The 16,179-nt window shown below is 40.8% G+C and overlaps 1 protein-coding gene across 5 annotated transcripts in view; it reads left to right on the top strand.

The window, feature by feature from the left end:
- The window catches only part of ULK4 (unc-51 like kinase 4), a 487,365-nt gene that overhangs the window by 239,375 nt on the left and 231,811 nt on the right, over nt 1-16,179 (top strand). For 4 of the 5 annotated variants that reach the window (XM_033930453.1, XM_033930452.1, XM_033930450.1 and 1 more), the window contains 2 exons: nt 6,404-6,525; nt 12,613-12,669. In XM_033930453.1, the coding sequence (XP_033786344.1) occupies nt 6,404-6,525; nt 12,613-12,669 (179 nt within the window). The remainder of the gene's footprint in view (nt 1-6,403; nt 6,526-12,612; nt 12,670-16,179) is intronic. The other variant, XM_033930451.1, reaches the window with a different exon arrangement.

Genomic DNA, 16,179 nt, shown 5'->3' with positions numbered 1-16,179 from the left:
TCCAGGGGAGATTGCAGTCCGACTTCTGATAACTCCTCAACCCCCGGGGAGCTGGTGGCTCAAGGATGTTGGGGAGGTGCTCTCACGTCAGGACTCAATGTGGTCTCAAAACCCTGTAGAGACGCCTCCACCCCGTTTCCCTGCAGTGTCTCTGGCGGGGGTGTCACTGACAAAACTGAGACACCCTGCATTTGCCTCAGCAATTCCTCGATGTTGCCGAAGGTTGCTGTACCGGAGAACCACGAGGCATTCTTACCCCTTCTCTTCGGCATTTCCAGGTATTTATTCAAAGAATAGCACCAAAAGGTTAAGTCGAAGGAAAACTTTCACTGGCGACTTGCTCAGTTAAGCGTGTCAGCGGCCATCTTGGATCTCGGGTCCTTCCTCAGGGGTCTTATAGGGTCTTTGGCTGTCTTAAATATAAAAACATAAAATTCACAAAAAAATCCAAGTAGTTAAGAGGATACAAACAAATAGCACAGCTCACAAGACTACAATGTAGGCATGACACCAAAGAAGGGATTCAAGCAATGTTCCCTCCAAGTTGTGTGACTGCACAGAGCTGCGCAGTAGTTGCTGATTGCTGCTCATCAAAGCTTCTGAGGAGCCAGAGGAGGGGAAGGTGGATGGGGCTGGCTTATAAGCTGCACTCCATTTCTCTCCTGATCAAGATAAAAGGTACTATGAAGTAGGGGGGAGGGGAACAACGGGCAGGCCAGCTTGTAAACTGTACCCTACTCCTCTTCTCTCGGTTGACCTTTGAAGTTCTGGAGGATTTCCCTACAATTGCACACATGCAATTCGGGATTGTGCCCAATTGAAGGGACTGTAGCTCCAGATTCCACCCTTCACTCCCCTCTCCTGGCTGTCCCTGCTGGTGCTGTGATCCAGATAGGCTTCACATCTCTGTGCCGGAAGTCTGGCTTCTCCCTTCGGCAGCACGTTTCTGCATTTCCATCCTCTGCTCCAGAATGGGCTTTGTGCCCTCACCTTTAGTACTGAGCAATCGTTTTTCCCTGTAGGAGCTATATCACAACTGCTTGCCCTGGATTGGTGGCATGAAATGCTGCTATTATTTGGGGTTTTGCCAGGTACTTGTGACTTGGATTGGCCTCCGTGAAGATGGGATACTGGGCTAGATGGACCATTGGTCTGACCCAGTAAGGCTATTCTTATGTTCTTAAGGAGGTGGGGGTTGCAACTTTACATTAATCAGGAGGCTTAATGAATAAGCTCCATTTTTAAATTCAAACATTTTATTGAGATAATTTTTATAAAGTCCATGCTTGTAATATGAACTCAGAGCCCTTCAAATAATCGCTTAAGAGGAAGAAACTGCTAGTTGTTTCTTGGGGGTCTCTCTCTCCCCTCCCTCTAGTTTGTTAATTCCTTGGAGTTTTTCTCATCTGCTCCCTCCCCCCCCATCTTTTGTTTCTCTCTTTCTCCTCCTCCCCCCAGTCTCTTTCCAGTTTAAAATAAAACCTCCCTTATATATCTGCATTAAAAACAAAGTGCTTGGCGTTGTTCTCATCTAGACATAAGATTGGGTTTTTTTCCCCTTGATCATGCGCTAAAAATATGTGACAAATTTATTGAGGAAAAATACAAGTGAATATGACCATGTTTTCATTGGGTAAACTATGATGAACAATGTACAGTGAAAGAAAAGCAGTCAATATCATGTTAGTTATGTGTGCAATTCTTCATCTTTTTATTTTGCCCTGTACGTTTTTTTTCTCTTACATTGTACTAAGATTCTTCAACAGCAATGTGAAAGACTAATGTCAAATTATAGGAAGCATTTGATTGCAATTATTCCTGCTAAAAAGTGGTGCAACCAATTATTAAGTTTAATGAGGCAGTAACTCGTTAATGGGGGTGATATAGGTGTTTGGATAATTTTATTCCTTAAAAAGTGCATTATGTGTTTACTCAGCTTCCCTTTGTCTAATATTGTACTTTTTTGTAAAGATCAAAAAAACATTCAGTTCAGTGTGACATATTTTATGTACAGTTTTTTAAAAATATTTTCTTTTCAATTCAATAGAAATAATTTAACTTCTCAATTTTTTTATATAATTTGCCATAATTTCAAAAATTGCTTGTCTTTGCACCCCCTCCCACCACATCCCAGCCCAAACCAACCGCTGCTCAGAACCCATCATGACTTGAACATCTGCTTCCCTGGCTTAGAGGGAACATTGGATTCAAGTTCACCCTTACTTAGATGATTGGCTTATCCTAACCAATTCCGATTCTTGGGAGGCCATGGCCAGAATAGCCTCTTTCTTGCAGCACATTGTTTGGATTGTGAATTTCACTAATAGTTGTATAGTTCTGCCCCAAGTAATTGAGAGTCCACTTTGATACTCATTTGGGAGTACTATTTCTCACTCAATAGAGAGTATACAAGATTCTGGATCAATTAAGTGCCCTTTGTGCAGTGCTAGCACTAAGGGGCCAATTCTATAAATAGTAGCAGTAAGCAGCGGTAGGCATCCTACCACTGTGTAACCAGCTAATCGGGAGACACGTTCAAAAAAAAAATGCACTCCCAAGAGGGTTGCCTACATTGTAGGCTTTTTGCGAGCCTAGCGAGGCGCATAGGGCTGCCTAAGCTCGCCCAAGGCTAGGCGTGGGCATGGTTTTGCCCAGAAGTGGCCTTAGGCAAGCATAGGCAGCCCTAGGCACCTCACTAGGGCCATGATAGGCGCCTGAAATGTAGGACAGAAAAATGCTGGTCTACATTTCAAATAGATGCGGCCATTGAGCTGATCGCGGCATGGGAATCTCCCTGCCGTGATCAATTTAGCGGCCACAGCAGGAAACCTGTCCCATCCCCCCCCGAAGATGATTGGTAGGAGAGATGCCCAGTCCCTCCTTCCAGAACCCCCCGATGTCACCCCATCCATCCTCAAATGTTTGCAGCAGGAAGAGTGCCCAATTACTCCTGCTACCTTCCCCCCAGAAATTCCCCAACAGGAAGGATGCCCAGTCTCTCCTGTCAGACCCCCCCCCCCCACCCCGAGAGTGAATCTCGGATTTGTAATGCACATGGCGAGAAAATCACAGATTAACACTGTGCTCTCCTTGCGCATTGTACATTTCATATATCAATGTCAAATTTAAAAAAAAAAATAAAAAATAACTTATAAGGGCCAGCTATCCCTCCCCCTCCCCTTCCTTCCAGCTAGATTATCGCATGCATCTGATGTCATGGGGTCACCTTTGGTTGCTTCATGGCAGGAAGAGCCGCACAGCCTCCTGGGATTCGTAGGCTGTATATAACAGCACGTGATCCCAGCGCATTCAACTGCTGTTAACTGTTGTGCTTTCTAACAACTTAACAGTTCTTTTTCTGAGAGAAATGTTAAGCTGTTTGGAAGCGCGCAATAAACTTCGAGATCAATCTGTAAAAAAAAGGACGAATTTGAAGAATTCCACTGCTCACTCACAAACCACCGATGCTATTTCTCCTTAAACCTTTCCAACAAATTTTTCAAAAAGTTATGGTCACAGCTTATACAGCTTGCAACAGCACTTAAGAAAAAAAGAGAGGTTGGTAAAAACTACAGTTCTTAAATTGCATTTTTTACAACAACAATGCTTTACGGTAGGCACATTCGGAGCCCGCCAATGACGTCCGCAATTAATATCCCCCCCCCCCCTCATTTCTATGCAGTGAAGTCCTAAAGGGCTAGCACATGTGTTATGTGCTTCAAAACCAACAAGGAGACAGTGCACAAGCGCGTCGATTGATGTTACAGTGAGACACGGGGGCATGTTTACAATTTGATCATTTGCATGGACAAGCTTTACTGAATCGATCGGCCAGAATGACTCGGAAACGGATAGGACATGAATAGGATAGATTTGTGGACTTTAGTGAATCTGAAAGATGACTCTGTCAGTTTTCACCTGTGGAGCTCCCTAACCTGATGAACAGCCCATTCCAATGTGGCAAAAGAGATACCTTTCCAAATCCCCAAATTCAAGCAACTCTAATGACAGATGTATTCAAATTGACTGGGAAGTCGTAAATTGATTTCATATGCAGGGTGTGTGGTTTGCTCAGCAACAATGTCATCAGATAAAGTTTCAAAGCTAAGGGAAGGGAATGGAGGGACTTGTATACCGTCTTTTTGTCACTATGGCATTTCAAAGCTGACAGTCAAAGCAGTGGGTACTGGAGGATTAAGTGACTTGCCCAGGGTCACAAGGAACAGCACCAGGATTTGATCTCACAACCTCTGGGTGCATAGGCAGAAGCTCAACCAACAAGTTTATTCTGATTCAAATAGACAACCAGGTGGCCATGTACTATATGAACAAGCAGGGAGGGACAGGATCCTTTCTCCTGTGCTAGGAGACCATCAGAATGTGGAAATGGGCCATTTTGTACAGAATGCTTCTCAAAGCAACATACCTGGTGGGAAAGGAGAACATCCTGCAGACAAATCATCCATGGATGGTGATCACCACAAGATTAGTCAATCAATTTTTTGGCACTCTGTGTAGTAAGAGTGCCTTAGTTCTTTCCAGGATAAGTATGCATGGGAAACTAGCCTCAAATGCCTTTTTCCTGCAATGTGAATAAGGTAGTAGGGACTCTTCTGAAGCTCAGTTAAGACCAGGGAACCATGACCTCATAGGTCATTGAGTTCCTAGTGCTCACAGCATGGATATTAAATGTCACTGAAGTATGACAGACTATATATATATTTTTTTAAATAAAAGATGTTTACAGGCATAAGGATTTATTAAATAGAAGCTGTTTTCTAGCTGATGCAAAGCAGTAGAAACATAGTTAAAATGAAGCTACAGCCGTCTGTGCCTTTCTCAGTAGCAGGTTCAAGTATTATTCCCATATAAAATAAGTGCTAATGCCCATATATTATAAAATACCATACCATACATTTTTCTTCTATACCGCAAATTTCAGCTAGGATTCAATGCGGTATACAACAAGATTAAGAACTGAGGACATGAACATTGAATGAAGGATAAAAGATAGGCTCCTGAGATTTTGTTATAGGTCCAAGGAGAAAGGTGGGTCTTAAGTTACTTTCTGAAAATGTAATACTGGCATGTCTAAGATATGATTCCATTCAAATCTGCCCCAATATGCTCATACCCACATCATAAAGTTGTATATGTTCTTGGCATCATGCTTTTTAAATGTGAAGCTTTATAACTAGAGGCCGACCGAATTTTGCATTCAGTTTCAGCTTCAGTACCAAAAACAGCCTGAAATTCTAACTTGGGTATGTTTCAGTTTCGTCTGAAAATGCCAGTGCATTTTTGACTAAAACCAAAACTCCCTCTCTCCCCCAACCAAAAGAGCCATTCTCCTATCAGCCCTAGGCCCTTCTCAGGCCTGTCTTAGAAGTCCTAGTGGTATAGTGGACTAACTGGGGCAGGAGCAATCCCCAGTTGTTCTGCCCCTGCTATCTCCAATCAAAATTACTTCCGCTGATGGTTTCGGCAATCATTTTGATGGTGTTTAATGTTAATAAAACTTTTTATACCAACTAATCTAAAAGTAGGTCTAGGTGGTTTATACTTCTAAAAACACTACTGACATAAAAGAAAAGAGCACCATTACATAATAGGAAAGTAACAGCCATACAAGCTCATACAGACAACACCATTCATATTTTAATTTAAAAACAATAAAGCTAGCAGGAGATAGATTAGGTCCCTAACTCACTACAGCCAAATGCCTGAACAAAAAAGTGTGTCTTAAGTAAAATTTTGACTTTTTAATAAGATAACTCTCCTCAGATAATCGAAGGGAGATTATTCCACAATCTTGAGGCAAGAAAATAAAAAGCAGAATGCCTTGTAGACTCTAGATGAGCCAATTTGGGGGCAGGTAGAACCAAGTGATGAGAATCCATTGAACGAAAAGTTCTAGAGGGGGTATATGTGGAAAGCATGGTGTGCCAAGAATGATGCAAGGCCTGAATCATAGGCCTTAAATGCAAGACAAAGAATTTTAAATTGTGATCAAACACAGCCAATATAAGTATTTAAATAAAGGAGTAATATGATTGGATGGAGATGGCAGGGGCAGGAGCAACTAGAAAGTGTTCATTCTCTGATTAGGCCACTAGATCACTAGGCTGAGGATGAGAGACTCTTGTCTGGTCATAGAGGGAGTTAGTCGGTGCTGTTTAGGAGGAAGGGCCAGGTGGTTTCTGCTTTGGTTTGAACTGAAGCCAAGCAGCAAATTTTGGCTGCAGATTTGGCTTCAGCTGAAGCTGGAAAACCTAGTTTTGTTTAGCCTCTATATAAAATTCCCCTCAGAGATAATGGTAAAAAGAGCACACAGCATTTAATTAAGTGAATATATGAGCAATTTGAAGTATTGGCTTTTTAAACATCTGTGTATTCTTTTCAGGTGACATTCTTAATGCATTAGCTATTGTGTCTGGGCGTAAGCATCCTTCAACAATTCAAGCTAAACATCTAAAGATATGGCTTCCTATGATGCCTGTAGTACTCCATCTTGTGACATCTCAGGTAACCATATTAAGGTTCTGGCAAAGATCTGATCTCTTATTAAGATTTCCTTCAGTCTCTTCCTCTGTTGTTAAATAAAGCTACTGTATTTTACTCATGCATACTGGTCATAGATATCTGGGGGCAGCATGAAGAAGGAGCCCTGGAAACTCTCTTTTGGAGGGAGGGGGTACAGATTTAGTTCATACCTTTTAAGGTAAGTTACATTCTGGTACATAAAGTATTTCCCTGTGCCCAGAGAGCTTACATTTTAAGTCTCAATGAGGTACATTTTCAATAGGACGTCTAAGTCCGACTTTAGGCGTTTCCTGTAAGATGTCCAAAAATCGTGGCATGGAAACAGCCATTTTTGAAACCAGTAGAAATCCAATTTTATTTTGAAAATGACCTATTTTGGACGTCTTGGTCGTCAGTATGTCCAACCTTGGATGCCTATTTTTTTTTGCTATTTTTGAGCACAAAAACATCCAAGTTCAGAATGTCCATATCTAGATCATTTGGACATGGGAGGGGCCAGTATTGTAATGGACTGGCCACAGAGATTTGCCCAAAGAACAGTGGGACACCTTAGAACGCACTGCTGTGAACATCACATAAAGGGTACCAGATGCACATCTCACCATAACCCCCTTATAATTTATTGTGGGCCCTCTAAAACTCCCCCAAAACCTACTGAACCTATCTGTCTGCCACCCCAATGGCCCTTATGGCTGCAGGTGGCACCTATATGGCAGTATATTAGGGTTTGGTGGCCTCATGGCTTATGGACCTGGGTCCTCCTCTCTATGATTCACTAGCTCACCCTCTAGACTACTTAAAACATCTATGGCTGCTGTATTAGGCTTTCCCATACCAGGTACTGCTGTTCTAGAGACAGGTATGTACTATTTCATTCAGATCTTTGTGGGGTGTGGGAAGAAGGTCAGTGACCACTGGGGGAGTGTGTGTGTGTGGGGGTGTCATTTCTTAATCCCTTCAGTGGTCATCTAGTCAGTTTGGGTTCTTTTTGACACTTAGACACTTTTTAAACAGGTCTAGCTCCGGACATTTAAGTTCCATCCTGAACATCTTGGGAAATGTTCTATTATCACTGCTAGACGTCCAAGTTCTAAGCACGCCCAAAGTTCACCCATAACATGCATCCAACATTTGGAAAAATTTGTTGTCCAGTGTAGCCTCAGTCATACATGGACATGTCAGATGGATCTGGTATATTCAAACATGCATCTGCATAGGATGGAGAGTTTGTAAATTAAGGGAAAAAAAATCAATTCCTGTTCCTTCTTCAAAAGAACCATCAAAGGCACCATGACATCCAGGTATTATCGATAATAGAAAAGCCGGAATCTTCTACCATATGTTGATCAGTCTGTACAGGAGAAATAAAAATTTCAATAATGTAAGTCTTAACTGAGGCATGCTGTCACATAAACCACTTAAGAAGTGCAATTACACTTCTTCCTCCGTATTCGCAGTTTCAGCATTCACGGTTTCAATTATTCACGGGTTTTTAGCTTGCTGGCTCCTCTCTCCAAATTACATCAGCTTGCATAGAGAAATTGCTGATTCCAAGCTTTTACAGAGAAAATCTCTGATTCCCAGCAACTTTCCCGTGTTTTGCCTCTCCTTCAGGAACAGGTCAGGTCTCCCACCATGTTATTCGTGGTTTCACCATATTCACGCTGGTTTATAATAGAAAACAGCGAATAACATATGAAAAAGTTATTTGCGGTTTTTTTTGTATTTGCGGTTCTGTTAATCCCCTATCACAGCGAATATGGAGGGAGAAGTGTAGATTAAATTATAACAATCAAGAAGAGTGGGCGACAAGATGGCAGATGAAGTTTAATGTAGAGAAATGTAAAGTCTTGCATATAGGAAACAGGAACCCGAAGTACAGCTATACGATGGGAGGGCTGGTAATGGGTGAAAGTACCCTAGAAAAAGACTTGGGGGTAATAGTGGACAAGACAATGAAGCCGTCGGCACAGTGCGCAGCGGCTTCTAAGAAGGCGAATAGAATACTAGGTATTATCAAGAAAGGTATTACAACCAGAACGAAATAAGTTATTCTGCCATTGTATCAGGCGATGGTGCACCCGCATCTGGAGTACTGCGTCCAATATTGGACTCCGTACCTTAAGAAGGATATGGCATTACTTGAGAGGGTTCAGAAAAGAGCGACGAGATTGATAAAGGGTATGGAAAACCTTTCATATGCTGAAAGATTAGAGAAACTGGGGCTCTTTTCCCTGGAAAAGCGGAGGATTAGAGGGGACATGATAGAGACTTACAAGATCATGAAGGGCATAGAGAAAGTGGAGAGGGACAGATTCTTCAAACTTTCAAAAACTAAAAGAATGAGAGGGCATTCGGAAAAAGTAAGAGGGGACAGATTCAGAACCAATGCTAGGAAGTTCTTCTTCACCCAAAGGGTGGTGGACACCTGGAACGCGCATCCAGAGGGTGTGATAGGACAGATTACAGTTTTGGAGTTCAAGAAGGGATTGGATGATTTCCTGAAGGAAAAGGGGATAGAAGGGTATAGATAGAGGATTACTATACAGGTCCTGGACCTGATGGGCCACTGCGTGAGCAGACTGCTGGGCGCGATGGACCTCTGGTCTGACACAGCAGAGGCACTGCTTATGTTCTTATGTTTTTTCAAAACTGGATTAATGTCGGGGAGAAAGGGCAGTACCCTGATGGCTGTTGGCTCCTAGTGGAGGTACTAAATAAACTGATTGTATTAATATGTGTCTCAAATTGTGGCCTGATGAAAACCAGTGGCCTAATGTCTAGAGTAGTGGACTGAGACCCAGGAGAAACCAGGTTAAAATTCCACTACTTCTCCTTGTGAGCTTGGGTAAATCACTATCCCTCCATTTCCTCAGTTGTAGACGATTGTAAGCCCTCTGTGGAAAGGGAAATACCTGGACAATAATATACCTACTGCATCTGGATATTTCTCACCTTCAGTTTCTACTGAAAAATGTGTGAGCTAAATTCAAAACCACCTAAATCCTAATTTTCAATGATGCTAAGGTACAAAATATGTTTCCAGAATGCATCAGTGATGTTGGATGATTTGTCAGACATCCTGTAGCATATGGGAGGTTGGTAGAACACATGTGAGATGATTAGTGTTCTTGTCCAAAATAGTTCATGAATCAGACAGCTATATATCTCAATTTGTAGACTTGTTTAACTGTTTTAGTTTTTTTGGTTCAGAAAATCTAAAGCCAAATATTTGGCCTGAATCTAAAATCTGATCTTTCTATGTATAAATGATAGAGTCTAAAAATATTTCATGCTAAATTGTTGCCCTGCACATGCCAAATGTAATTGCTTGAAAAATGCAAAAACTATTTTATTATTACTATTAGCTATTTTTATATAACTTCTATCAGTGGAGGTTGTCTAAGTCAGTGGTTCCCAACCCTGTCCTGGAGGAACACCAGGCCAGTTGGGTTTTCAGGCTAGCCCTAATGAATATGCATGAAGCAAATTTGCATGCCTATCACTTCCATCATATGGAAATCTCTCTCATGCATATTCATTAGGGCTAGCCTGAAAACCCGATTGGCCTGGTGTTCCTCCAGGACAGGGTTGGGAATCACCAGTCTAAGTGATTTACATTCAGGTACTCAAGTATTTTTCCCTAACTGTCCTGGCAGGCTCACGTACTAAATGGTGAGACCTTGGTTAGGACCACGGCGGAACGCGACCTAGGGGTGATCATTAGTGAGGACATGAAGGTTGCCAATCAAGTGGAGAAGGCTTCCTCCAGGGCAAGACAAATGATGGGGTGTATCCGCAGAGGTTTCGTCAGCAGGAGACCTGAAGTTATGATGCCGTTGTACAGAGCCATGATGAGGCCTCACTTGGAGTACTGTGTTCAGTTTTGGAGACCACACTACCGAAAGGACGTGCTGAGGATCGAGTCGGTTCAGCGAACGGCAACCAGGATGGTCTTGGGGCTCAAGGATCTCACGTATGAAGAAAGATTTAAAAAATTGCGGCTGTATTCACTTGAGGAAAGAAGAGAACGGGGAGATATGATTGAAACATATAAGTACATCACGGGACGCATCGAGTCAGAAGATGATATCTTCTGGCTCAAGGGACCCTCGACCACCAGAGGGCATCCGCTGAAAATCAGGGGAGGGAAGTTTCATGGCGACTCCAGGAAGTACTTCTTCACCAAAAGAGTAGTGGATCATTGGAATAGACTCCCACTCCAGGTGATAAAGGCCAGCAGCGTGACGGATTTTAAGAGAAAATGGGATACTCACGTGGGATCTTTAAGGGAGTAAATTATAGTTTATAGTTTATAGTTTATTCAATTTTTGATTAAACGCCTTTTCGTTACTACAAAGCGTTGTACAGAATAAAAAATATTTACATTTAACAAAAATGACGAAAAGTATTTACATTTATCTAAAATGACAATTAAACATACTTTCTTATAGTAAAAATACAAGACAACAGACCGTACAAACTGGGTAAATGTTGACCCTTAGGCCATTAAACAAGGAAAAGGGGGAAGAAATACACTTGAAATAGAAAAGTGAGAAACATATAAGGGAAGAACACTTAGGAACTGGGGAGCAGTAAAATTAATAGTTAAGAAAAAGAAGTTCAATTAAAAGCATCATTAAAAAGAAAGCACTTTAAGTTGCTTTTAAAATTTTTTAAGTTTTTTTCCATTTTTATATACAAAGGGAGAGCGTTCCAAATTGTAGGGGCTGTAACAGAAATCGTAGAGGTGCGACGCGTGCCAATGATTTTTAAAGAGGGAACGTTAAGGTTGTATTGAGAGATGGATCTTAAGGTTCTTGGGGGGTCGTAAGGAATCAGAAGTCTATCTATGAAAGCTGGTGTGTTGGTCTGTGTTGTTTTAAATGCCAGAAGTGCGATTTTATAAGTTACCCTATGAGAAACTGGCAACCAGTGGGCCTTTTGAAGCAGAGGGGTAACATGATCGTATTTTTTTGCTCCCGAGATTATTTTAATGGCCGTATTTTGAATAAGTTGCAAGCGTTTTAAATCTTTATGAAAGATACCATTTAGTAAAGAGTTACAATAATCCATTTTTGAAATTACTAGTGGGAGGGGATACTTGGAATGGGCAGACTTGGTGGGCTATAGCCCTTTTCTGCTGCTTTTTTCTATGTTTTATCTTAACGTACCTGGGGCAATGCAGGATTGAGTGAATTGCCAGGGTCACAAGGAGCAGCATGGGGTTTGAACCCACAACCTCAGGATGCTGAGGCTGTAGCTCTAACCCAGACATGGGCAACTCTGGTCCTCGAGGGCCGGAATCCAATCGGATTTTCAGGATTTCCCCAATGAATATGCTTGAGATCTATTTGCATGCACTGCTTTCAATTCATATTCATTGAGGAAATCCTGAAAACCTGATTGGATTCCAGCCCTCGAGGACCGAAGTTGCCCACCCCTGCTCTAATCACCAGTAAAAAATCTTAGAGAGTAAACTTATATAGTGTTAAACCTAACTTAGGACCTCATACACCCAAGACACTAATCGAAAATTGTTTCGTGCCCTTACTGGGGTGGTGTATTTATCATTGGTCCATTAATAAAATATTTTCAAATTTGGCTAATATACACCAACTCGTATGTGCATCTAAAAGAAGAAAAAAACAAAGGAGGAAGCACTTAACTTTAGCCCGACAGTTACTCAAACGTTTCACGCCTTGGTTTTTTTCAGGGGCTGTGCTACTTCTACTATAGATGTACTCCACTATACAACATTATAGCCAAATCTTTAGTTTTCAGGTTAAAAATATATATATGGACTCCTGCTTCTTCTGCAGGTCGGAGCTGGTATATTGATGTATGCAAAATGTCTTCATTTTGCTATATCTATAGAGGATATTTCTTGTGCATGAATATCATAAGATAGGAGCCACTTTAGCAAAAGAAAACCTTCAATGAAAAGCACTATAAGATGCTGCTAGCTATGAAGTCATAGGCAATAATCAAAACCAAAATATTTGTTCTGCTCTAATTTTTAAAATTTGTGAACTAAAGCATGGTGTTCACTTTATTGTTTCTAAACAGGTATTCCGTTCCCAGATTGTAACAGAAGAGTTTCTTTTTAACTATGGAACTTTGCTTGTAAGTAATAGATTACTTCTATAACTATTGTGTGTAGCAAAACACAATATAATTACATCAGTATCCAGTGGAATATAGTTAAATCATTAAATACAAGATGGCTGTATCAATTCATGTCTATCATAGTTTCTTAGAATAAAATTGAAAGCCATTTTTATGATTTTGAACACTCCAAATTAGGGATGGAAAGTCAAATTTAGTTCACTGGAAAAATTAGGATTATATTACACAAGTCTGAAAACTGGAAATGTGGTTAACTAATTTCAGAGAACGAGTCTTCCTCAAAAAGCCCCGTTGTTTTCATATTGGGAGCAGTTAGAGGGTTACAGAATGTTGACAAACAAGGGGAAAAAAACAGCATCAAAGGGTGACATCATGTGCAAGTTTTCTTTGTATGGTTTTGGTGGAAAAGAAGAAACTGAGGATGCCCAGTGGCTAGTCACTTGCTTATGTGGTAACACCCCCCCCTCCCACATGCATGAGATATACCTACACGTGTGACTGGACAATGACCCTGACAAAACAGGCTGTCTTAGACAGCCATTTAAATGCCACCAGAGTAAATAAAGTAAGAAAGGACACTCTACCAGGAAACCTAGTTGCCACTTCTTTGTTATCTCTTGAGCTTGTATAGGTTTGTGCCACTCACAAATAGAAGATTAGATTAGATTAGGTACTGCTTTTCTGTGGTTACTGGGAAAGCAGTTTACATATGTACAGGTACTCATTTAAGTGACTTGCCCAGAGTCGCAAGTTGCTGCAGTGGAAATTGAACTGGGCTTCCTTAGTTCTCAGCCCACTACACTAACCAATAGGCTACTTCTCCACTTTATATTTTGTAGTAATTATGGATTTTCTTTGCCAGTCCATAAATAGGAAATATATTTATGGGATATTTTGCTTTATTTGAGGGTTTTCAATGCATTTATTTTTCATTTCAGAGACAAAGACTTCAGTAGTATACACTAATGAGCAATAAAGTTCTAGTGTGCACTATTCTTCAATACTGCACCTTATGATAATAATGCACATTATTTATAGAAACATAGAATCACGATGGCAGATAAAGGCCAAGTGGCCCATCTAGTCTGCCCCTCCACAGTAACTATTTTTTCTTCCTCTCTCTAAAAGATCCCACGTGCCTATCCCATGCCTTCTTGAATTCAGACACAATCTTTGTCTCCACCACTTCCTCCAGGAGACTGTTCCACACATCTACCACCTTTTTTAGCCTTATCATGTTACAGTCTGAATCAAAATACCCCTCATGAATGCTTTCACATTTTCCTATAACCCTCCACCAGAGACCTCACCATTATTGTATAATAGGTACTCTTTTCAATTGTTCATTACCAGTGGCTGAAACTCTTAATAAATTTGGGATAACCAGATATTACCATAAAGCAGTGATGGCTCTCTCTTTTGACATTAAAGCAATGATTTGAACAAATATAAGTTTGTCAGAAGCATTTAGAGTACAATGGAGAATGCAAAAGGGATGTCAGTGGAGGATTAGCCTAGTGGCTAGTACAGCAACCTGAGAACCTGGGGAACTAGGTTCAGTTCCCACTGTAGCTCTAGGTGACTCTGTATATAATACAAGTATGTAAACTGCTTTGATTGTTACCACATAAAAGCAGTATATCAAGTCCCATCCCCTTTTTCTATTGCTTTTGTTGTTTATTTTGTGATTGGATCCATCACGATGAGTAATACAAAATGATCCAGCAATACTGGCATAAGGTCGGGGAAAAGGAGGTCCTTGCGGGGGAATTGTGATTTTGGGGAGTAGTATGATTAGGGGGTGAAGAGTTGTGATTCAGAGAGAGTGTAATCAGGGGTGGCCCCTTTAAGCTTCAACCCAAAAGCATCAGGATGCAGCTTTGAGGCCTAGTGCTCCCAGACCTCCAGAATAACACTGCTTGTAAGGTGGTTCATTTACTGAAATGCCACAAGCTGCTGACTCCCATGGTAAATCAAGGTTCAATAAAAGCATACTATTTACCACAGCTTGATAACTTCCCTCCCAAGTGCAATTACACATGTAACTGCAAATTAATGCCAGGCAATACCAATTATCACCAATAATTGGCGGCTAGTGCCAGTTAGCAGTTGAAGCATAAAACTGCATGCAAAATTATAGGATGAGGGGGCAAGTGTTCAACAAATTTTGCTATTTTGTCTCAAAATTCTTTTTTGTTTTATTAATTATTGCATTTTAATATTGATTACATAATTGGTTTTAATTTTCATTAAAGTCCTTTTATTTTTATTTTATTTTTATTTCTTTATTCATTTTTTCATATTACAACAAGTGTATCAGAAAAATACATATAATCTTATAAACACACACTTGATTTTCCTTCATGAATATTTTAAGTACAATATATCATATTTATATATATATTTTTATAATGTTTTAGATAATATGTAAATCATTTAATATTTAAGTAAAGGCTGCTTTGTTTACCTCATTGGAATAACTACAAGACGGCATTGTATCTTCCAAAACAGACAATATTCGTTTATTGTTAGTATAAAAACTTACAGTATTACAGCAGCAGAGACATATCAGAAAAAATATATTGTCCGTTCAGAATATGCAATGGAGAGAAGAACTTGCACCCATATGCTTAGCAGGGGGCTAGCAGATCCCCGTAGCATAAGTAAGTGAATCTCTCTGGCTCTACCTAAAATACACGTGTTTTTTATACAGAGAAATTCTTCCTTTGTTCCAAAAAATACATCCCCGAATTCTGGTTATGTAATTCCCTATTGGTACATAAAATAATGTAAATCTAACTCCTCCTCTCAGTCCACGCCTCTCTCACCTCCACCCCCCCTCCCCAGTAGGGGGGGGGGCCTTGCAGAAACAGAGAACTCTTGGTGAACTTTCTTTCCCAAGCGCTGAGATCACTTTATCACTTTGTAGATGTTAATTAGTGGGTTTACAATTCTGTGCATCTTCGGGATGGTGTCCTTGTATGCTGAAAGTTGGCAAAGGTGACCTTTCGACAATCCAGCTGCTTGGTTCTCATAACTTGGTTCAGAGACAGGGAGCAAATGTTTTGGTACCAAGTTCTCTCATCTCGCTACACCCACATCGTCCTGCAGGGATCCTTGCTCATTATAAAAGTTTTATGGCTTTCCAGGGTGCCTGGCATATGAAGTCATACAGCACTGATAACAGTTCAGCAGAACCTTAGAGAAATATCCTCCCAGCAGGGAATGGAGAAAAAATATTAGCATTGCAAAGGCTGCAGGTGTTTACAGACAGCAAGGTACAGGCTGGGCCTGGCTATGGGAAAATATAGGTCTGTAGTGTCCAGCATACACAAGTGAAAATAAAGGTCTGTAGTGTCCAGCATACACAAGTGAGGCCAGTATGTCCAGTTGAATCACCTGTATGTCCAGGCTATCCATGTCAATATGTATGACAAATATAAATAAAATAACCCCCCCACCAAGCCCTCCCTTCCTATTTCAGAAACTCTAACCTAATACTTCAAA

This window comes from Geotrypetes seraphini, chromosome 2 (assembly GCF_902459505.1).
Source record: "Geotrypetes seraphini chromosome 2, aGeoSer1.1, whole genome shotgun sequence".
NCBI classification, from domain to species: Eukaryota; Metazoa; Chordata; class Amphibia; order Gymnophiona; family Dermophiidae; genus Geotrypetes; species Geotrypetes seraphini.
This window is presented reverse-complemented; position numbering and strand designations above follow the sequence as displayed.